General features: G+C 41.3%; 1 protein-coding gene across 2 annotated transcripts in view; it reads left to right on the top strand.

Moving 5' to 3' along the window:
• Positions 1-24,688, top strand: part of LRRC8B (leucine rich repeat containing 8 VRAC subunit B) — a 66,388-nt gene that overhangs the window by 31,470 nt on the left and 10,230 nt on the right. Inside the window, exons 3-5 of one of the 2 annotated variants that reach the window (XM_012801667.2) lie at positions 6,007-6,060; positions 17,401-17,502; positions 20,722-22,886. In XM_012801667.2, coding sequence (XP_012657121.1) covers positions 20,748-22,886 — 2,139 coding nt within the window. In that variant the 5' untranslated portion in view covers positions 6,007-6,060; positions 17,401-17,502; positions 20,722-20,747. Of the gene's footprint in view, positions 1-6,006; positions 6,099-17,400; positions 17,503-20,721; positions 22,887-24,688 lie in introns of both variants that reach the window. The other variant, XM_023509927.1, reaches the window with a different exon arrangement.

Here is a 24,688-nt window from a genome sequence, read left to right as displayed (position 1 = left end):
CTTGAGCCTAGGAGTTGGAGGTTGCTGTGAGCTGCGATGCTACAGCACTCTACCCAGGGGGACAGCTGAGGCTCTGTCTCAAAAAAAAAAAAAAATTTTTGTGGCCCACCTAAGATCCTCCTACAGCACACTGTGAAGCATCCTATCTTCCTCTTCTAGCTATTCTCAAGTGATCAACGATTTTGTGATCACAGAATACATGATCCAGTCTATTCTGCCCTTTGCTTGGGTGATGTTGGTCATATCTGACTTATGTGCAGCACGAATCTTGACTGCGATGACAGCCATTGCATCAAAAAGTGGAGATTCCTTACATAGATTGACTTTCTAAAGATGTTATTTCACAGTGTATTGTTTTGGCTTCACAACACTGTCTTCTTGTGGACCACGTAGTGAATGATTGAGGAACATTAACATTTATATTTCATAACACTCTTGCATCTGGAGTCCTGTGATAGACTGCAAAATCTGACATTAAGATCATTAACTTAGATAGAAAACCAAACCCCCTAATATAAATCTGGTCTCTGTTTATAGGCCTATACTTTAAAACCAACCTTTTTTGTTTTTTGCAGTGTTTGGCTGGGGCTGGGTTTGAACCTGCCACCTCCAGCATATGGGGCTGGCGCCTTACTCCTTTGAGCCACAGGAGATGCCCTTTAAAGCCAACCTTTAAAGCAGCGGTTCTCAACCTTGCTAATGCCGCAATGTATTTTCACTGTTAAAAAGGGGTCGCGACCCACAGGTTGAAAACCGCTGCCTGGAAGGATTAATTTTAGATAAAACTACTACTCTGTTAATGAATTTCCATTTTTGAGGGCTCACTTTGTATCTGCTGCTGTACTAAGCTTTTGATTTATAGTCACCTTATTTCCTAAAACAACTCCATTAGGTAGAGGCCATTATGTCTGTTTCACAGATGAGAAAATTAATATTTATCTAAGATCAAGCAGCAAATGGCAGAACTCCATCCTGACCATTCTGCTACCTTATATTCAAGGCTCTCAAATGTCCATCAGAGTTTTAGGATAAAAATCAGTTTTAACAAAATAACATCTTACACAATACTCTTTTATTAAGTCGCTCAAAACCAAAGTCACTTATAGGTGATATGTTAATAGTTAACTACATTTTACTAGATATGTCAGAAAGAAAATCCATGTAAAACAATCATTTAAATACACATTAAACCTGGGTCATTCATCTTGTTGTTCCATTGGTGGGTTAATGTTTGTCTATGAGAGGTAGTGGGAGCAGGATGTATCCCTGGCCTCTGCCTGGCTATCATGTCGATCTTAAATATTTAATAGGTGGTGGGGGTAGGGGAAGCACTGTTGATTCTGTTTCCCTAGATAGGGTACTGAGTAATGAGGTAGGAAAACAGTGCACATCTCCTTTTTACATTGTCTTTCTTAGTTGTTCTAAAAGATAGATTGTAGCTTTGGAAAAAAGGAGAGAGATGTCACATTCTATACAAAACTCCTTTTTATATAGCTCTTCGGAGAGGCCGTGGAGCAGATGGCTCTTAGTCAGAGCCGGTGGAGTGCCGGCTTCATGGGTGAGTTTCATGGAGTTTCTTAGTTTGTCTGATCTTCCACTTCTCACCTTTGGAGTTGAGATAATAATAATACCTACCTCACTAGGTACCCAGAAAATGTCAGCCTTCCCCTGTCTGTCTCCTACCACCCCCTTTCCATTCAACAGGTAATTACTGAGACTCTGTTGAGTGTGAGGTCCTGTCCTACACACTCTGCTCTTTTAAGAGTTCAAAAGCTGAGGAACAAAGGCATCGAACCAAATTTTTTGTAACACAGTTTGATGGAAGTATAATAGAACTATCACCTTTCTCTAAATGTTAAAGAAGCACAAAGGAACAACTACTTGTTTGGACCTTAAACCTTTGTATTTGGGGGTCAGAAATTAGCTGAACACTAGGCTGATTTGCAGTGCACGACAATTTGTTGTTGTCATTGGGTTAAGAATATTCTGAGCAGATGTAATATTTTTTTACAGTGGTCACTATCAGAAATTACTGGTTTTAGGAGATTAAAACTATTCAAGGACATGCAGACATGCAATGTGGTTAGCTCAATCATAGCTCACAGGATTGTGGAATTATAATATTTATGAAGTACCTAATACATGCCAAGCTGTACAGATGTAAAAACAGTCTTTGGCCTTCAAGGTTCATGGTTTGGAGGAAAGCAGATAGGACGAGTAGACCCAGAACAGCACGATGCACACCCCGCTCAGGTGATGACTTGGTAATTCCATTGGTCCATAATTCCATTTTGTTGTATTATATATACTGAGGTTAACGTGTATAAAAGAATAATTGTGGGTGGCACTTGTGGCTCAGTGAGTAGGGTGCTGGCCCCATATACCGAGGGTAGCAGGTTCAAACCCAGCTCCAGCCAAACTGCAACAAAAAATAGCAGGGCTTTGTGGCAGGTGCCTGTAGTCCCAACTACTTGGGAGGCTAAAGCAAGAGAATCACCTAAGCCCAAAAGCTGGAGGTTGCTGTGAGCTGTGATGCCATGGCACTCTACCAAGGCCAACAAAGTAAGACTCTGTCTCTTAAAAAGAAAAAAGAAGAAGAATTGTGAAATCATAATTTGATAAGCTATTAAGGTCATTTTAGAATGCTATGGCATTTATCCAATGGTCCATCACTGATTTAAAGTGACTCACAGTCATGACGATGTATTCAGTCATGCTGAATTTGACAGCAGTTCTCCATTCAGATTTGGGAGATGTCATGTTTGGTGGGTAAGTTAGCAAGCATAAAATTTTCTTCTTTCTTCTTAAAGGGTGAAGGCTTAGACTCTGCTTGCTTGGGAATCTCTGCCCTGCCCCAGCCATGGGGTGATAGAAATGCCTGAGGCTCTGGCTCTACTGTTTGTTTTTGTCACCCTTCCAGACCCACCAGGTGTGTCCCCCTCCCCCACATTGTGTTTACAGAACCTTCCAAGGGCCAGGCCTCCTCCTCTGGACCACAGTTCCTAACTGGGTGGTGAACCGTGATCTGGTATCATTTGTTCACTCAAAAGTGATTTCCTAAATATTCACAATACAGACAGAGGCAACAGTGAGACATGGGGGAGCCTTAGGTGGGAGCAGCACTTGTTACTCTGGGTTCTGGGCAGACTGCAGGTTTGGTGCCCCTTCAGACTGTCATTCTTTAAGAGGAAAAGCCAAGCACTGTATGAAAAGGTGGCAAAAGGGCAGCGCCTGTGGCTCAGTGAGTAGGGCACTGGCCCCATATACCAAGGGCGGCAGGTTCAAACCTGGCCCTGGCCAAACTGCAACAAAAAAATAGGCGGGCGTTGTGGCGGGTGCCTGTAGTCCCAGCTACTTGGGAGGCTGAGGCAAGAGAATCACCTAAGCCCAGGAGTTGGAGGTTGCTGTGAGCTGTGACACCTCAGCACTCTACTGAGGGCAACAAAGTGAGACTCTGTCTCTAAAAAAGAAAGAACAGAAAAGGTGGCAAAAGAGCCCCTGTATGTCCTCCTTTTTCCAGTTCCCACAATCTCAGCTCCAGGAGGAAATAGCCGTCAGGCTCCCTATCTTTCCTAACCACGTCGAGAATAGCTCTGGGAGATGCTGTTTTTGTTTAACCCAGTTACATTTTCAGAGGTCTTTTAAACATTCCGCTGATGAATCAATATGTGGCAGCTGCTGTGATATCCAAGACCTTAATCTAGTCCTGAAGAGAAAACTCGAGAGATCCCTGGGGCACAGATAATTAAGATACTGTTCTAGCACCCCAGGAATTTGGGGCAATAATTTAACACGAATATAAAACAGTGTAAGAGAAATATTAGTCAATGTGTTCTAGGAACACAGATGAAGGTGGCCATTCAGGCGGCTCCTGGAGGTGATTCCACTTGATCAGAGTGAGACAGATGATGAAACTGAATGACCCTAGTTTGAATCCATCTGTTATTCATAGTTTTGAACTTTTCAAATTGATATGGGCATCTTTAATTTTATGTAACCTAACGCCTTAAACTTTTATAGTTGCCTGAGGTCAGGTGGATGACTATAATGTCACAGTGATTCCTGCCCTAACTTCGAAGTCAAGTGCTGTGACTATGCCTTTAACCTAATACACATCTTTGGACCAATGAGTCTTCACCTCTTGCTCTTAAGATTTTATTTACTGATCTACTAATCACTAAAGACCAGTGCACCCAAATGGAAAACCATTCTCGAATTCCAAAATCATAATAGTAGTTCTTTGCTCTCCTCCAAAGGAGTTTATGTTGTCAAATGTGCTGTCTGTATGGACCAGAAGGAAATGACAGCATCCAGACCTGTCCACTTCCGAAATAAAAGCACCGGGGCCTTTTATTGTTCTAGCAGAAAGCTAATTGCTGCCTTATTGTTCCTTAATCCTTAGTCACTTGGGAGTGTTTCCTTACCCGTCCCCGTGCAAGATGAAGGGGATTCTCGGTGTTATGCTTGGTGTATCTATTTGTCCAAAATACCTTTTATTCTTTTAAGGTTATCTTGGAATTGATTGCACAAGTTAAAATACGTGTGTCTTGTGTCCTGCCACTGGGAGAGAAAATGTCTTTGAGGGAGTGGGTGCAGCTAGTTGTGCGATGCTCATTAGCATGGCAAGCTGGGGAACCACTGACACAGCCGCCTGCCTCAGCAGCTGGGCTGTCAGAATTGCTGTGACGGTCTTTGTCCTCTTTTTACCCAGCCTGATATGGACTCTTTATTCTAAGGAGCATCGCCATTCAGTATTTTCACATTTAATTCCTTTCAGTTTGGTACTTCTGCTGAGGAGGTAGAATGGTAATGACTTTTGCTACAGTTTCTAAAATGAGTTTGAATGATTCGGTGCTGGCCTGGATAAAGAAACTCAGCAACACTGTGTTATTTCTTTTCACACGACTGCAGTGGCTGCACCCTGAGATGACCAATTGTCATCATGAGAGAGCTGTCACAGAGTTCTACATTTATATCATCTCAGTAGGTGCTCCTCTAGTTTAGGGGAATGTTAAATAGAAAAGAGGAATGAACGTTGTTAATAAGCGTGTGGGAAAATGTTCAGCCCAACTCAAAGAAGTAAAAAATAGAGGAACAATAAGATCAGCTTTTTCATGGAAAAAGTGAAGTTTTTTTTTATGATGATTCCTAAATCTGGTGAGGTGCGACTCATGTGTTGTTTACAAGAAAGATTAGTATACTGTTTTGAGAAAATACTTTGATACTATCTATCAAAGGCCCTGAAATGTTCATGCTTTATGACCCAGTTCCCTTATTTTGGAAGTATGTGCAAAAGATATTATGTGAAGAACACAGAGATGTTTATAGTATTAGCAATGAAAAAAGAAAATCTAAGATCCAGTAGGGGAATTATTTTGTAACCTGGAATATATCCATGCATGAATTATTACTTCTGTCCAAAATGATGTTTAAAGGAACATCGTAAGAGCATCAAGAAAGCCCATGATCATAGGTATTGATGATAACAGGCAAAAGCAGATCTTGATATTGTTGCTGAATTTGACAATGGCGGAATTGTACAGAAGTAGCTGATCGACAGAAAGAACAGAAATTGGATGGAGAAAACTATCCCAAATATTAAGTCTTTTTTCCATGTTTCTGCTATTTAAGAAGCTTAGATATTTTCAATTTGTTTTTCTATCTGTTATTCATAAAATCTGTGGTGCCTCAGACATAATGCTGATCTCATTCTCCATTAAAAATTTAGTGTTTCTATTTTGTGTCTTATAAGTACCTTTGTGATAAGATGAAGTGGGTAATTCGTGCCAGTGATTTTCATCTCTCCCTGGTTAATGTGTGTTAATAGATGATACCTTTTGTAAAAAGTCAGGAGGTGATCTCTTAATAATCACTTAAAAAAATTATCCGTTGTATTTTTCATGAAATTACTGTATGTTGGAAATTTTAGAACCACATAAGTGGATAAATTATCTTGCAGTCCTGTGATCTGTAAAATGTAACAGTACATTTATGATTTCTCTTTAGGAATTTTTCAGATCAAGACTAATTACGAGTTTCCAGTTGACCAGCACTCATAGGGTAAGGCTAACGTCCTCAACTGTGAGCATGTGGTAAAGGTATGTTGGTAACTTGGGGCAAGTAAATACTGAATACTTAGTATGTAAGATTTTTGAGTTAAATATTTTTTATTTTACAGATGTTTTGAGTAAAATCTATCTGAGGTTTTAAAACCACTTAATTAACAGAAGGTTAAATCTACATATGCGTATTGTAGTAAAAAACGTCCCCATCCCTGTGGGATTCGTATGTAGGGAAGTCTGGTGGCATCTTATTTGTCATTTTTTAAACATTAAAGATCTAAGGAATATAATAAATGGCCACCAGAGACTAGCATTTATGTCTGTACGTTCCTGATTTTTTTGTTTAAGAGTAACATTTTTAATGCTTAGAATTGGATTGCTAAGTAAAAGATGGCCAAGAATAGACAAGTTAGACATAAACAAGTCTTATACTCTGCTGCTTGCCGTAAACATCATTCTTCTTGCATAATTATGGAAGATTCATCCTTTGTTAGCTCTGTGACACTGCTTTTGTTTTTGACACAATGAATAAGGTCTTATGTAGCACAACTCCCTAGCATTGTAAATGCAGCATCTGTCTTAAAAATGTCACCCAGCTCTGATCACATAGCCCAGGTCAATCAGGGGTGAAGACAAGGGTCTGTCACCTGCAACACTCTGAACACCCTTCTTTTTTTTTTAAGGATGAAGGTGAAGATCCTTTGACTTTGGGGCTATATCCACATTTCCATGCTGATTCATTGAGCTGAATGTAGATTTTTTTTAAGCGGATAAAAGATATTGCCATTCATTTACTTATGATCTTTTTAATTTAATTTTTTATTAAATCATAACTGTATACATTTATGGGGTACAATGCGATGATTTGATATACAATGTGGAAGGCTTAAATCAAACTGATAAACATAACCGTCACCTCACTTATTTTTTGTGGTAAGACATTTATAATCTACTTTTAGTTGTTGATCTTTTACTGACTTTTCTGTCACTCTGAACAATGTATTAACCAAAATCTTTCCCGTGGCTGCAGCCCTTTGTCACTCTTCTGCTCTCCCTGGGCTCCTGATATTCCAGCCACAGTGGCCTCCTACCTGCCCCTCACACCTCTGAGCTTTGTTCTTCCTTCCCACTGTAATGCTCCGCCCATTGCTGGCTCCTTTTTGATCCCCATGTTAATGGTAGTCCCTCTCTGAGGCTTTCCCTGACTTTATATTCTTCATAGCATTTCTGATCATTTTGTGTTTGCATAGTTGATTTATTCATATTTCCTTGGTATGCCTTGGTAGGGCCTAGCCTCCATATTGAATGTATATAAATGTTAACGTTTGAGAAAAGATTACAGTTAGCCTCATTCTCATTTTTAAACTATTTCTGGAGTACATTGGTTTGTCTGGCCTAGAGCTAAACTATCTCTCCCATTTTAATTTATTGTTTATAAAAAAGAATTATAGAGATGTTCTTGATTGTATTTGCAACTTGATTAAGAAGGCTTATTATCATAATACTTAGGAAAGGTAGTCAGAATCAATGCTACCAGCTTTCCAGTTCTTTTTAAATCAGGACCCTTGCTCATAAGCCCGTGTTCTATTACTTTACGAACCTAGATAAGCCACTTAAACTCGTCTGATTTTAGTCTCCTTACTTACAAAATAAAGAGTGGGCTTCAATTTCTGTGGTGTCTTTGTGGATTAGATCATTCACATGACTCTCCTCTTGTGAAAGGTAGGTCACCTGTGGAGGAATGAGGAAAGTAAATGGGGTGCTGGGTACAGTGGCTCACACCTGGAACCTAGCACTTGGGGAGCCTGAGACAGGTGGATTGCTGGAGCTCATGAATTCAAGACCAGCCTAAGCTAGAGCGAGACCCCGTCTCTAGAAATAGCTGGGTGTTGTGATAGTCACCTGTAGTCCCAGCTACTCGGGAAGCTGAGGCAAAAGGATCACTTCCACCCAAGAGTTTGAGATTGCTGTGAGCTATGATGCCACAGCACTCTACCCATGATGACAAAGTGAAACTGTCTGAAAAAAAATAAAAATGGAGTGATGACACCTGCCTGTCATTCAAAAAAAGACAGTGTATGATTGATTGACAAGGGGCTACACAGGGACCGGGTTGGGCTCTACAGTACTTTATTATGGCTTGCTTACTGTTGTGGGATGGGTGTGCTTAGAAAAATACTTTTACAAACCATAAAAGTTGATGAAGAAAAATTGGAAGTTGCCTTCTGTTTACACCTTCTCTTTAATAATTGTCTAGATGCAGGGGTGTGCAGTCTGCAGCCCACAGACACATGCAGATTATTTGAGGACTCTCTTGCTTATCTGTGGCCTCACACGTCATGGAAATTATACACAGACCTTTTTTTCTTTGCTCACCAGCTTTCATTAGCATTTGTGTATTTAATGTGTGACCCAAGACAACTCTTCTTCCAATGTACAGCAGAAAAGAAAAAAGGTTGGACACCCCTGTAGCCACCGATGGCTTATGCTCTGGAGTTAATATTACAATACAGAGACTATAACTTTTTAAATTTTAAGTCAATAGATAATATGGTAGCTGACTAAAACAACAAAGAATTCAGAGTTCCTTTCCTAAAGGGATGAGTCACATTCTATATTAAATGTAATGACACATTCTATAAATGCCAGAAACAAGGAAAAGTGAAGCATGTTCCTCAAAGTTCAAAATAACTCCGATTTAATTAGGACTTCTAGAGTTGTTCCAAAGGTTTTAATTCACTTACTAGCTTTATTTAATATTTATAACTATTCATTCTATTTCATTTATTCAGTAACTTTCTCTTGGGGCTTCTGATGATTAAGGTGACTTTTTAATATTTAGAGTATTATTTATGATCATTTCACTGACCCATTACTCTATAGCTTTGGACAAGAAGCTGTGGAATGGTAATTAATTGTGTGTCTATAGTCTCCTTTGGTTTTCCCAGCTTATTTGAATATGATGTCAGCTTCTGGTAACTCTGATTTCTGTGCTGTAGGAGTACAATGCCTTTACCTCACTGACCAGGCTTCTTTATTCTCTTTTATTCTTCCTCATCTAACAATCCTTCCTCATCTGATAGTTTATCAAGGGGACAGAAAGGTTGTTCTTCACTCACTCAATTCTTCCTTTCAAACAATTCATTTCTAGTGGCAGTATCCACCACCTCAAAGCTTGTGACTTCCTATGGTGGATGGGAGATGGCTGCTATTACTTAGAGTCCATTTCCCCCCACTTTTGATTCTGGCTCTGTCTGTCACCTCTTTTGATCAACAGAATGGGGCAGAAATAGTAGAGGGTAATTTTCAAGGCAGAGCCTAAAGAGATTTGTAGCTTCTGCTCTTGTGGGCTGGAAACATTCCTTCTCAGACCTTAGCCCCGTGCTGTGAGGAGGCCTAATCAGCCATGCGGAGGACTGGCAAGGCCTCGGTCAACAGCCCAAGCGAGGCTCTCGGCCAGCAGCCAGACCAGGGTCCAGCCCTGTGATTGAGGCACTTTGGATCGTCTAACCATTCCAACATTCCAGCTGACAGCATGTGAACTGCCTCATCATTCCACAGAATCATGAGAAATCACGAATTGTTATTTTAGCCACTAAGTGTTAGTGTGCTTTGTTATGCAGACTAAAGAACAACAACAACAAAAAAATGCTACCCAAAAGTGACATGCTGCTGTAACAAAAAATATGACATTGGCTTTGGGACCAGGTGACAGTGGAGTCCTAAGGGCAATAAGAGTACTATTGCTACTAAAGAATGTATTATAGCATGAAACCCTTGCTTTATATTGACAGAAACATCAGCAAGACTATATGTTACCTGCAGTAACATGAAATAGGGAAAAAAGCCCAGTGAACTTGTGGATCTAGCTTAGAGATTTTCAAGCAGAATATGGAAAACACCCAATTGACTCCTTTTTTTAATCACCTATTATCCAAGTATTGCAAAAAAAAAAGATGAATTAAAGAAGAAACTTGGCTTGGCTCCTGTTGCTCAAGCGGCTAAGGTGTCAGCCACATACACTGGAGCTGGCAAGTTCGAATCCAGCCCAGGCCTGCCCAACAACAGTGACAACTACAACCAAAAAATATCCAGGCATTGTGGCAGGTGCCTGTAGTCCCAGCTACTTGGGAGGCTGAAGCAAGAGAATCACGTAAGCCCAAGAGTTGAAGGTTGCGATGAGTTGTGATGCCATGGCATACTACCCAGGGCAACTGCTTGAGAGTCTCAAAAAAAAAAAAAAAAAAGAAGAAACTTCAGATTTTAACCAGACTTTGAGCCAATCTAGAATTTTTTAGGGTCATAACTAAAATTGTTTCTCATCTCCAACTTCTCTTCATAGCAAAAGATACTCAAAGAAAGAAACAGCCTCAGGTCCAGAAATCAGATCCAGAGCACCACTGCCAGTAAAGCTTTTTCTCAGATAATAATAAAAGACAAGGCATAGCTGTCAGACCTGCTGTTAAAACTTCAAAAAAATTTAAGGTGTTTCCTCCTGGACCCTCTGTTAGGTGGAAGAGCTTCTAAAAACTTCAAGAGTGTTGTCCCATAGCATCTTGGACTGGATTTTTATGACAGAGTCCTGGATTTAGGCATAAATTTGATGCCATAGTGAGATGAAACTCACTCACTACTTGGGTGACTTGGGAGCATTTTGCCTAAGGGAACAATGCAATCATTTATGGCCAGAGAGTAGACTGTGGAGGAGAAAGCAAGGCTACAAGTTCTTTGCCACCTCTCCCACTGAGAGATGGAGTTTGCTTCCTCTCCTCTCGAATCTGGGCTGACTCAGTGACTCTTTGACCAATAGATTTTGGTGGACATGGCACCGTGTTACTTCAAGGGCTATGCCTTTGAAGTACAGATCTGCAGCTTTCACATCTGTGTTTAGAATGCACCATCTTAGAACCCAGCCACCATGCCAGGTGGGGACTTGCAAGGAGCCACAGATGCTAAGTGGGGACTCCCAAAGAACCACAGGGGAGTCTCACACAAAGCAGTTACCAGCCAGCATTTAGTGCCAACTACCAGCCTAAGGAATGCAGATATTTTTCACCTTCTAGTCATCTTTATGCCAGCCAACACCATGAGTAAAAGAACCTCCCACAGAATCTTGAGAAAAAAAACCTTATTTATTTATTTTGAGACAGAGTCTCACTTTGTCACCTTGGATAGAGTGCTATGGCATCATAGCTCACAGCAACCTCAAACTCTTGGGCTCAAACAATCCTCTTGCCTCCGCCTCCCCAGTAGCTGGGACTACAGATGCCCACCACCACACCTGTTTTTTGTTTTTCTTTTTGTTTTTTGAGACAGGGGTCTCACTCCTGCTCAGGCTGGTCTCAAACTCCCGAGCTCAAGAAATCCACCACGCCTGGCAAAATCTTGGTTTTTTTTTTAAGCCTTCAAAGTTTGAAATAATGCAGAATAGTTAGTGAAAATCTTTCCATCTATATGCTGCTGAGTTCTTGCCTCTGCCCTGTCACCTTGACTACACCCTGCCTAAACATCTGAATGGCTGGATTATTTTTCCTGCCTTTTGCATCTTTGTACATTTAGTTACTGTGTAAAGATTTATTGTGCACCTGTGCTAGAAGCTGTAGGATACTGTAAAAGTATAGGATTAAAATCGGACTGACTTGACTCCTGCTTCTCCAGGGGTCTGGCTCTTGGATGTTCATCCTAGATGAAGTTGAGTTTTAAACATACAATGGCTGTTTTAGTCTGTTTTCTCTTCAAGCATATTGTGAAATTTGCCCTTATTATTTTTCACCCATGTAATCAAAATAGCCTTTCACCTGGCACCCTTTTTGCCTAATCCATCTCGCAAATCTCCGTCTCTCCATGACTCACCTTCTCTGGCCCCAGGTGCTGGAATCTAGGAAGGGTTCAAGTTGGAGAGGCAGTTGTTACTTTGTAGTCTGCAGACAGGAGGGAGCATTCTGGATTCCTAGGGCAGCTTTCAAGGGGACTTGAAAGGCAGCAGGTACTTTTCTCGGATACTTTGTTGCCAGTCTGCCTTAGGTGTGTTCTCCTGGGGAGAGCTGGGGGTGCGTGGGGGGCAATCTGGCCTCACCCAGACTTCTTTTAAAGGTGCTCCAGGAAGTTTTAATGTGAAGCCAAGATTGAGAATCACTATCTTCGATTTGCAGTTCTCTGAAAGTGGTCACTGGACCAGCAGCAGCAGCAACATGAACTAGGATTTTGTCTGAAATGCACATTCTGGAGACTTGCCTCAGACCTAATGAATCAGAAACTCTGAGGGTGAAACCTATCCCATTGTGTCTTAATAAGCCCTTGTAATTTTAAGGACATTAATGTTTCTGGGTCCCAAAACTACAACTAAGTTTGGAAATTATGTTCATTATTTGAAAATACTGCACTGTCAAGTACTGAAAGAAATGGTAGGGAACATAGGTAACGAAACTGGCGTAGTAAGTGTTCCTGCTGGGGATTATTTAAGTATTTGAGAAATATTAAATTCTTGTCATCAGATCTCTGAAGAGTGGTTAAAGGGGGTATTTATTATAAAGAAAAGGGCAAATTTATTAAAGGCACTAATGCATTGTTTCCTAGAGAACTCAAAGAGATGAATTTAAATTTCAGTTAGGGAATATATTAGACTCAAGAAACATCTCGATGGGAAGTAGCTAGCACTAAACAATGTGAAGGAATATAAGGTGGTTTCTAAATCAATTTTTAGTGAGCACAGCATACAGAGCTGCTGTTTTGAATTGTTTGGCTCTAATCCCTGCCTGGGCTCAGAGACAGCTCTTTGAAGTAGCATCCAATTCTCAGCGTATAATGACTCTAAATAACGTCTGATCAGCATTTGTTTATTTTTTCACTAGTTATTTTGGAAATGCTTTTTTAAAAAAAAAATTATATAAAAGGAAATGCTTCAAAAGTAAATTAAGAAGTAAAAATGCCTAAACTTGCCGGGCATGGTGGCCCACGCCTATAATCCTAGCACTTGGGAGGCTGAGGCCAGTGGACTGCCTGAGCTCATGGGTTCGAGACCAGCCAGAACCAGAGTGAGACCTCATCTCAAAGAAATAGCTGGGCATTGTGGTGGGCACCTGTAGTCTCAGCTACTTGGGAGGCTGAGGCAAGAGAATCGCTTGAGCCTAAGAGTTTAAGGTTGCTGTGAACTATGACACCATGACACTCTACCAAAGGTGACAAAGTGAGACTTTGTCTCAAAAAAAATAAATAAATAATAAAAACAAAAATGCCTAAACATGAGTGATGTTATAGCCTTAGAGACTTTGGAATGAGAACATCAAGTGAATTCATGTGTTTTGAAAAGTTTTCATGACTTTTTTAAATCCCCACCTACCATTATTTTTTTTTTATTAAATCATAGCTGCGTACATTAATACTATCATGGGGTACAGTGTACTGTTTCTATATACAATTTGAAATACTTTCATCCAACTGGTTAACATAGCCTTCATGTCTTTTTCTTAGTTATTGTGTTAAGACATTTATATTCTACATTTAGAGAGATTTACATGTACCCTTATAGGATGAACCATAGGTGTGATCCCACCAATCACCCTCCCTCCACCCATTCTCCCCCCCTTCCCTCTCCCCTCTCCCCAATTTTTATGACTTTTTAATGAGGTTTAAAAGCTAAAGGAAAACGATTAGGACCAATGTCTTAGCATTGTTTCTTTGAGCTGATCTAATACATCTGTTGCATATTAGAAGTAGAAAATGCATTTGAGTTGACTGCTCATTGTTTGCTAAAATATGGGCTGGAAAAATTTCCTGGACATACAAATAGTATTTAATGGTGTAATGACAAAGGATAACCATGGTCAGACTCTTCAGTGAAATGCTTCAGTTAGAAAAAGTAGCATAATTTAATATATAGAAATGCTTAAGACTTTTTGTGGGAAAGAAATCCTCACAAGCCTGGCAAAAATGCAGCTATTTGGGAGACAAGTAGCGCAAGAAAGTGAGCCAGAAACCAAATTGCGTGATTACAGCAACCCCCTTGCCACATTCCTGTACATCCTCCTGACTCTGACAAGAGCATAGTCATCCTGGAAGGACAGCTAGTGATAAAAGGCGGGTCAGAGACCAAATGGCATGGTCACAGCAACCCCTGCCCACCCTTTTGGAATGCTTCAAGACCTGCTGTATTCCTGGGCAACATCAGAATCTCCTACCCTGGTCCTTGCTGTCACCTGGAGATAGGACCAAGGTGCAAGATTAACCCCTTCTGCTCCCCTCTCCCCAGTCCAACTACACTACTAAAAGTCCTTTGAAACTGTTAGGAGGGAGGTACTGACTTCTGGTCAGATTCCACTCTGCTCCTTTAAAATAAAGCTTATCCTTAATCCCTAGACTGGCCTCCTCTCCTTGCAGACACTGGCTGGAACTCTATTCCTAAACCTCTCGCTTTTCATGTACCTTTTTCTTTTGAGACAAGTCTCGCTTTGTCACCCTCAGTAGAGTGCTGTGGTGTCACAGTTCACAGCAACCTCAAACTCTTGGGTTCAAGCAATTCTCTTGCCTCAGCCTCCTGAGTAGCTGGGACTACAGGCACCCGCCACAATGCCCACTATTTTTAGAGACTCGGCTATTTTTAGATGAGATGGGGACTCACTCTTACTCAAACTGGTCTCAAACCCGTGAACACAGGGCAATCCACCCCGGCCTCCTACAGTGCTAGGATTATAGGCATGAGCCACCATGCCCGGCCCCTTCATGTGTCCTCATATACAGATGTTATATATTTAAATATTAAGGCTTAGATATGTCAGTAGAAAATATTTGTAGAAAAATGTTTATCTGAGAAAGTAAATTATATAGTGTGTAAGTGAAACATGGCCGAAAACATTTGCATCCTATTGACAAAATTATGATAGAGCCCAGTAACAAGTCACATATTGGGTGAATTGGGGGAGAAAGCTAAGTAACTTTTTCTTCCGATTTTGAGAAAACTAAGACTGTGACATGGTTAATTGGATGGAGGCCGTGGAGCGTGGTGTGCAATGAGTTAGGGGTTTGAGTCTGAACCCCTGCGTTCCAGCTGTAACTTGGTCTCTTGCCAGTTTTTTCACCCTGGGCAAGATAAATTCTTTGGGCCTGCCTGATTCTCCATGTTTATAAAATGTGAAGACTAATTCCATTTGTCTCAATGGCTTATTATAAGTATAAAACAAATTAATAAAAATGAAACATGCTTTGAAAGTAGAAAAACGTAAGAGATTATTAATAAAGTAAAAAATATCTCTGTAATATTTAGGGCAGTGGTCCCCTACCTTTTTAGCACCAGGCACCAGTTTCATGAAAGACGATTTTTCCATGGACGTGGGTGGAGGTGTGGGGAAGGATGGGACAGGAGGCAGAGCTCAGGCAGTGAAGCTGAGCATCCTGGCTCCTAACAGGCCATGGAGTCGTACTGGTCTGCCACCCGGGGGTTATGGGCCACACATTTAAGGGAAACTATGTGTAAGAAGGATTATGGCCAGGCATGGTAGCTTACATCTGTAATTCTAGAACTCTGGGAAGCCAAGGCAGGAGGATCCATTGAGGTCAGGAGTTCTAGACCAGCCTGAGCTACAGCAAGACCCTGTTTCTACAAAATATAGAAAACTTATATATTTCTATAGATAAGAGTGGTAGAGTGCACCTCAGTCCCAGAAGGCTGAGGCAGGAGGATCGCTCGAGCCCAGGAGTTTAACGTTGCAGTGAGCTATGATGATGCCACGGTAGTCTAGCCAGGGTTACAGAATAAGACTGTCTCAAAAAGTAAAAAAACAGAAAACATAAAGAAGGAGCATAATGGCTCAGTAGCATTCTGGAATTATGTAATAATTTATTTTCTGGCTTGTTACAGATGCAGTGCTATAGAACAATATATATAACATTTTGTTTCACACATCAGGTGTCTTTAATATACTTAATATTTATTGTTACATAAATGCAATCGTGCATTACATGCTATAAGCCTTTTATAAAGGCTTATGAAATAGAAACTCACACTCCAGTGGTGCCATATAATTATGAATTAGTGCACAGCTAGTGTGTTACATAATACATACCAACTGTGCTTTCTAACCTGAAAAGCTATTTGATACTGAAAGATGATTAATTATAAAGTAGGCTTTTCACATGATGTGGCAAACCCAAAGTAAATGTCAGGACGTGCCCAGCTTTCTGATATTTGAAATGACAAGGGTCATAAGGTTATTGCTAAAAGTACAGTTTGAGGTCAGGTCTTAGCTGGATTTCAAGTACTTAATAAATTAATAAATGGACTGTCTCTTCAGGGAAAATATAAAACCCTTCCCAGCAATTTTTTTGAAGTTCCATAGCCACTAAAAAATATAAGTTTCACATTAAATTTGTAAACAGGCTTGGCACCCGCAGCACTGTGGTTACAGCACCAGCCACATACACCAAGGCTGGTGGGTTCGAACCCAGCCCTGGCCAGCTAAACAACAATGACAACTGCAACAAAAAAATAGCCATGTGTTATGGCGGGTGCCTGTAGTCCCAGCTACTTGGGAGGCCTCGGCAAGAGAATCACTTAAGCCCAAGAGTTATAGGTTGCTGTGACCTGTGATGCCATGGCACTCTACTGAGGATGACATAGACTGTCTCAAAAAATAAATAAGTAAATAAATAAATATGTAAACAAATCTGACATTTCAAAATTTTCTCACAGTTCAAACTTAACAATGTGTATGAAATTAAACTATCACAAATGACGGACATATATACTAATAAAATCTATTACAAAGGCTAGCTATCTTTAATGATAATGTAATTTCAGGGAATGTAAGCCATATTTCTGAGCTGTGACTGAAAAACGATATTCACTTGTGACTTTTTCTAGTGGAATTGGTAGGCTAAATTTTAGGAGCACTGAGCATTCTTATTTGGATAGATGTGTGTTTTTCAGTAAGGGTGCAGAAAACACATGGTTTGACAAGCCATCTGATAAATGCAAATAAGAACAACTGTGTATAAGGATGAGTGAGAGAAATTAACATATGTAGATTACTTGGAAAAAGCTAAGTGTTCATCAAAGTGTCTTAGATGCAGAATTTTAAAATATGTTGTATCTAAATTTCTGTAGAAACATCTCCGTAATTGGAGGAGAGTTCAGGGCATGAATATGGTTTGATGAATGTGAATGAGGTCCTGTAGATACCGCTCTGCCAGAATGTGCCCCAGTGCGAAAAAGGAAACTAACCTGTGAAAATGTGTTGGCCTTATTATATCTTATGCTGGAGAGAGTCTCCAAAGACAGTAGCGCCCATATTTTTGTTTGTTTGAATGACTATAGCTGTTTCAAGATCTTTATGCTTTCTCACAGAATGAAGACAAACACAGAGATGGTGTTTCTAAGAAATTTCAAAAGGTGTAGACCTCCCGACTGAAGCATAGCTGATTAACTTGATTCATTTTTTTCACTGTAGTAAGTATAAATATTTAAAGTACATCATTGTGGTCAAGTTAACGTGTATTTTTTGGTCAAATAAATAGTCACTATCTGTCAAATACCCTTACTGTTAGAGCTATTGATGTTTTCATTCTTCTGCAATTTCAGTTGTGTATCTTCAGTGAATTTGGCTCTCAGGATCTTTGGAAGAACATGTAAAATCATGAACGTAAAACTGAAAGAACCTATAGAGAGTGTCTGGTTCACTGTCTTTATCCACTACAAGAAATTTCTTTGCGACATCCCTGATGTGTGGTCATTTATCTGACCCTGCTGGGGCAAATGAACTGGTTCACAGAGCGATCTGATCGATGATGTTCTACCAGAGTCAAAATGCGACTTCCTAAAACTTCCACCCACCTAGTTCTACCTCTGGAACGAATGCATTTATTCTTTCATCCATGAAACACTTGCACAAAAATATAAAGATCCGTTCTCAGCTTTACCTGGTCATCTTTTGTCTCAGCTGCCTAATTATTTTAGTGCCCATTTCATCTTTAACCTATAACTGAGCATTGGGTGCCAGTTGTGATCTCAGTAGGCAGGCATAAGACTGCTCCCCCATTATCTGGGTTCATTTATTAATGCCCAAAGGTTTTAATATTTTAGCATAATTGCTGTCATATGGTTAGCTAAAAGTATGCATGCACATCAGCTGAAATCTCTAGATATTTTCCACATGCTCTTTCATCCAGCAGTGTTTTCTGCCATCCCCTCTCCCATCATGTTTATTTTGGGGTATAAGTCTAGGAGTATTCCTCTCGTGTAATCTTTTCCTTTTGGTTTCTGCCTTGCCTTGACAATTATGTAAGGAAGGATGAGAAGATTGAGAGTTAGAAATAGACCCACTAAATTAATGTAAAGGCGAGATGTTCTGGAGAGTTATGATCAAACCTCAACTGCTAGAGGAAGTTGTTTCTATATAAAAGGATTTGATGCCTAAGGAGGACGCGGGCAGTATGTTGCTCCAGTCCAGCAAGTATTGATAAAATCAGGGATTATGGGATTGTACCCTAAGAGGTGGGAGAGCATGAAGCTGTAGGGTTCAGGGTCAGTTGGTCAGGAATATTCTGAGGATGGCCAGCAAAAGAGGAGATACTTAGTAGTGGGGAGCAGAGCATCTTTAATGGGATTCTGGGTTCAAGGCAAGATTCCAGTCTCCAGAAGGACTAATGAGAGCAAAGCAGGCTTCCATTTTTTTTTTTTTTTTTTGAGACGGAGCCTCAAGCTATCCCCCTGGGTAGAGTGCCGTGGCCTCACATCTCACAGCAACCTCCAACTCCTGGGCTCAAGCAAGTCTCCTGCCTCAGCCTCCCAAGTAGCTGGGACTACAGGCGCCCACCACAGCGCCAGGCATTTTTTGGTTGCAGCCATCATTGTTGTTTGGCGGGCCCGGGCTGGGGATTCGAATCCGCCACCTTAGGTGTATGTGGCTGGCACCTTAGCCGATTGAGCCACAGAGCCAAAGCAGGCTTCCTTAAGGGTGCTACCAGTGCTAGCATGTTCAGAGAGAAACTCAGGCCCAGGGTAGAGGGTAAGACCTGAGACTCAGGAATGTCCGGGAAAAGCCTTTGGGCACAGGTTAGAGCTGGACAACCAGGGAAGAGTGATCAGGAAAAGCCTTTGGGCACAGGTTAGAGCTGGACAACCAGGGAAGGGTGATCATGTCACCTGATTCTATTTTCCTTTTCTTACCAGATATTATTACAATCCATATATCCTTTTTTTTTTTTTTTGGTGTTGTATAGAGAGTCTGGATTTTACTCATTAGCAATTTTTCAAACAATTGATCAATATAAAGCTAAACAGAGAGATTTTCAGGAAGGCTTTCTAAATACTTTTTGACATGCAAATACCAAACCATCTTACTTTTGAAGGCAAAAGTAATTTAATACTAGAACAGGCCTTGGTCATTTATCCTTTAAGTACTTTGCATCACAGCATTAAACCTGAATGCCCCATGGTAGAGAGTATTCTGATAGAGTTTTTCTTCCCTATCCTTTTACAACTTTACATGCTCTACGTTTTTAAATACTCGTGTACTTGAATTACAAAGCGAGAGCTTGGAGGAAAGGAGATGATGTATTCACGGACAGTTTGTTTCCAGCGCGCTAAGCCGAAGGGATAACGGTATAAAGCAGAGCTTGTTCTAAAGAGGCTCCTTGTGGGGACGGAGCCAACTGTCAGGCTGCAACTGATGCTGCAGGTGTGGGGCTGGGCAGGAAAGGAGCTTATTCAGACATTTTGGAAAGCATAAATGCAGCTGTCGAAATCAGAAAAAGTTTTTCCAATGTCAGTTGAAGAAAAATTATTCCTATTTTGTTGCTGCTGTTGTTGTTTTGAGACAGAGTCTCACAGTTGCCCTTGGTAGAGTGCTGTGGCATCATAGCTCACAGCAACCTCAAACTCTCCCACTCAAGTGATCCTCCTGCCTCAGCCTCTCTCGAGTAGCTGGGACTACAGGTGCCCACCACAGTGCCCTGCTATTTTTGTATTTTTCTCTTTTTCTGGTTTTTTTTTTTTTTTTGCTGGTAGAGACAAGATCTTGCTCTTGCTCAGGCTGGTCTTAAACTCTTGAGCTCAGGCAATCCACCCATCTCAGCCTCCTAGAGGCTGAGCCACCGCAGCCAGGCTTAGTTCCTGGTTTTTTCTTTTTTTTTTTTTTGTAAAGACAGAGTCTCACTTTTTCACCCTTGGTAGAGTGCAGCGGAGTCACTCCAGCAACCTCCAACTCCTGGGCTTAGGCGATTCTTTTGCCTCAGCCTCCCAAGTACCTGGGACTACAGGCGCCTGCCACAACGCCCGGCTATTTTTTGTTGCAGTTTGGCCAGGGCTGGGTTTGAACCCGCCACCCTTGGTATATGGGGCCAGCGCCCTACTCACTGAGCCACAGGCACCTCCCTGGTTCCTGGTTTTTAATAGCCCAGCCTGGAGTTGGGATCCAGGAGGTCACTAGATAATTGCCTCAAGGGCACATTTCTTTACACATCCAGTCAGGCTATCATGAAGCGACCCCCTCTAGAGACTTCACAGTGCCAGGCTGAAATGGCCTGTGGTGCCTTACGTGCCCTTGCACTGCCTCTGGCTTTGCCCCTGGGCTGGCTCCGCCTCGGGAAGGGGGCATGTATACAGGAGTAGAGTTGGTGCTTATCTGAGCGCTTCCTTAATAGCATGTCTTCTCTTTTCCTCTTCCAGGTTCTGTCCTCCTCCAAGGGGAAGTCATGATTACACTAACAGAGCTAAAATGTTTAGCAGACACCCAGGCATCTTACCACATCTTAAAACCATGGTGGGACGTCTTCTGGTATTATATCACCCTGATCATGCTGCTGGTGGCCGTGCTGGCCGGAGCTCTCCAGCTGACACAGAGCAGGGTTCTGTGCTGTCTTCCGTGCAAAGTGGAGTTTGACAATCACTGTGCTGTGCCTTGGGACATCCTGAAAGCCAGTGCAAATGCATCCTCTAACCCCGAGACACCATTCCCACTCCCCCTTCGGATCCAGAATGACCTCCACCGACAGCAGTACTCCTACATCGATGCTGTCTGTTACGAGAAACAGCTCCACTGGTTTGCAAAGTTTTTCCCCTACCTGGTGCTCCTGCACACGCTCATCTTTGCAGCCTGCAGCAACTTTTGGCTTCACTACCCCAGTACCAGTTCCAGGCTTGAGCATTTTGTGGCCATCCTTCACAAGTGCTTCGATTCTCCGTGGACCACTCGTGCCCTGTCGGAAACAGTGGCTGAGCAGTCAGTGAGGCCCATGAAACTCTCCAAGTCCAAGATTTTGCTTTCATCCTCAGGGTGCTCAGCTGACGTTGATTCCAGCAAGCAGTCGCTGCCCTACCCGCAGCCAGGCTTGGAATCAGCTGGCATAGAAAGCCCAACTTCCAGTGTCCTAGATAAAAAGGAGGGAGAACAGGCCAAAGCCATCTTTGAAAAGGTGAAGAGGTTCCGTATGCACGTGGAGCAGAAGGACATCATTTATCGGGTGTATCTGAAGCAGATAATCGTCAAAGTCATCTTGTTTGCCCTCATCATAACTTATGTCCCCTATTTTTTAACCTACATCAGTCTTGAAATCGACTGTTCCATTGATGTTCAGGCGTTCACAGGCTATAAGCACTACCAGTGTGTCTACTCTTTGGCAGAAATATTTAAGGTCCTGGCTTCATTTTACGTCATTTTGGTTATACTCTACGGTCTCACCTCCTCCTACAGCTTGTGGTGGATGCTGAGGAGTTCTCTGAAGCAATATTCCTTTGAGGCATTAAGAGAAAAAAGCAATTATAGTGACATCCCGGACGTCAAGAATGACTTTGCCTTTATCCTTCATCTGGCCGATCAGTATGACCCCCTTTACTCCAAACGTTTCTCCATATTCCTGTCGGAGGTCAGCGAGAATAAACTGAAACAGATCAACCTCAACAACGAATGGACAGTTGAGAAACTGAAAAGTAAGCTGGTGAAAAACGCCCAGGACAAGATAGAACTGCATCTTTTCATGCTCAACGGTCTTCCCGACAATGTGTTTGAGTTAACGGAAATGGAAGTGCTGAGCCTGGAGCTCATCCCCGAGGTGAAGCTGCCCTCCGCTGTCTCACAGCTGGTCAACCTCAAGGAGCTGCGCGTGTACCATTCGTCCCTGGTGGTTGACCATCCCGCACTGGCCTTCCTCGAGGAGAATTTGAAGATCCTCCGCCTGAAATTTACTGAAATGGGAAAAATCCCACGCTGGGTATTTCACCTGAAGAACCTCAAGGAACTTTATCTGTCAGGCTGTGTCCTCCCTGAGCAGCTGGGCACCATGCAGTTGGAGGGGTTTCAGGACTTGAAAAATCTGAGGACCCTCTACTTGAAGAGCAGCCTGTCCCGCATCCCACAGGTCGTCACAGACCTCTTGCCTTCACTGCAGAAGCTGTCCCTTGATAACGAGGGAAGCAAACTGGTTGTGTTGAACAACTTGAAGAAGATGGTCAATCTGAAGAGCCTAGAACTGATCAGCTGTGACCTGGAGCGCATTCCACACTCCATTTTCAGCCTGAACAATCTGCATGAGTTAGACCTAAAAGAAAATAACCTTAAAACCGTGGAAGAGATCATTAGCTTTCAGCATCTTCAGAACCTGTCCTGCTTGAAGTTATGGCACAATAACATCGCTTATATTCCTGCACAGATTGGGGCATTATCCAACTTAGAGCAGCTCTCTTTGGACCATAATAATATAGAGAATCTGCCCTTGCAGCTTTTCCTATGCACCAAACTTCATTATTTGGATCTAAGCTATAACCACCTGACCTTCATTCCAGAAGAAATCCAGTATCTGAGTAATTTGCAGTACTTTGCTGTGACCAACAACAATGTAAGTAAATCCATTCTTTCCTTTATTCACCTGGTCTTTTGAGTGTCCACTGTGCTTGTAGCATGGAATATAGGGGGAGAAAATGGACTTTAAGTGATGGCTGTTCTCTGAGCCAAGCCCAGTCCCATGTGATCTTGGAAAAATTAACAAAACATTGGGGAATAATGTGATTTGCAAGTTGTCATGGAGATTTCATGAAAAAATATATAAGCATCTGGCACATAATAGTTGCTTAACAAATGTTAGTTCTCTTCATTCTCTTTTCCCATTTTCTACATCAACATCACAAAGTATTTTAAACTCATTAGTTAATGGTAGAGATTACTTTTTGTTTTAGAAAGGTGTTAGGTACTTAAAAAGTTTGATGAGCTTTTCAGCTTTCCAAATCTGTCATAATACAAGAACTTTTTATTTCAAAATGCTGGGATTATGAATTATTCATAAATCCTTTTTGTGATACAATAAAAAAAGACTTGCAATCTGCATGCACATCTAGAAACAATTCAGAATGAAAGGCCTGCCTCTATAATGCAGCCGTAGGGCTCCTTAGAAGCTTTTTCCAGCCTTCATGCTTAAAAGTGAACCATAATTTGCAATAGTAAAGCCAAGTTAAGGAAAACTTAACTTTGTAGAAACATGAAAAAACAAAATAAATGAGTAGTTTCCTAGGTTAAAATGTGAAGGAGGAAAAAGGGGGGAAAATAGGCTGTTTTAAGGGAAAGAGAGTGAGGGTAACATCCATACAAAAATAAGAGGGGGGAACTGTTTGAAATCAAGGCTGCCAAGGGATGAAACTGATCTTTCTTGAAAATGGGCCCCTCTCTTTTCATCTACCCTACCCCAAAATGTATTATCTTCTAGACTTTTTGTTATTCGTATTCCATGCTAAATATAGCTATGATCCTGGTATTGGCTAGTAAACATTTGGATCATCAGATATTATTTTTGAAAACCATGGATGTTTGAGAAATATCAGATAATTGGGCAGTGAAAATAAAACTCATCCTGATCCTTAAGGTTCTAAGACATGCGTATAAAAGGAGAGAGCTCATTCTAAGAAAAGTGAGAAATATTCAGGTTTTTTTTTTTTTTTTTTTTTGAGACAGAGTCTCAATATGCCTTCTGTAGAGAACTATGGTATCACAGCTCACAGCAACCTCAAACTCTCAGACTTAAGTGATTCTCTTGCCTCAGACTCCCAAGTAGCTGGGACTATAGGTGCCTGCCACAATAGCCAGCTATTTTTTGTTGCAGTTGTCATTGTTGTTTAGCAGGCCCAGGCCGGGCTCAAACTCACCAGACTTGGTATATGTGTCCAGTGCCCTATTCACTAAACTACAGGCACTGAACCAAACATTTAGCTTAAAAGATTATGAAATCTTTCAACTACTTTATGATTGATCCAGACATTCCCAGATGAAGCTGATGATTCTGGCTTAGTTTGAAAACCATAGGTCTGGAGTATGCTCCTTAGTGCCATTTGATTATGCAGTATGCATTAATAATAATATTTTAGACACCATTGTGGAACATGTAATATAAAGTACAAATCATTATGATGAAAGACATTGGTTCCACTAAGCGTTATACTGTTAAACCGCTATGTGGCTTTTTGAAAGTTGCAGCTGATTATTTAAATGTATGAGCAGGTTAATGTTTTTGCTAAGTGAATGCAATGAGACCTTAAGACCACTGGGACTGGCTCAGCGCCTATAGCTCAACCGGCTAAGGCGCCAGCCACATACACCTAAGGTGGCGGGTTCGAATCCCCATCATAAGACCTTAAAATTCATGCTATAAAG

This window comes from Otolemur garnettii, unplaced genomic scaffold (genome assembly GCF_000181295.1).
Source record: "Otolemur garnettii isolate 467f Iridium unplaced genomic scaffold, OtoGar3 scaffold00010, whole genome shotgun sequence".
Taxonomy (NCBI): domain Eukaryota; kingdom Metazoa; phylum Chordata; class Mammalia; order Primates; family Galagidae; genus Otolemur; species Otolemur garnettii.
The sequence above is the reverse complement of the archived record's forward strand: the minus strand, read 5'-3'. Positions and strand labels throughout refer to the sequence as shown.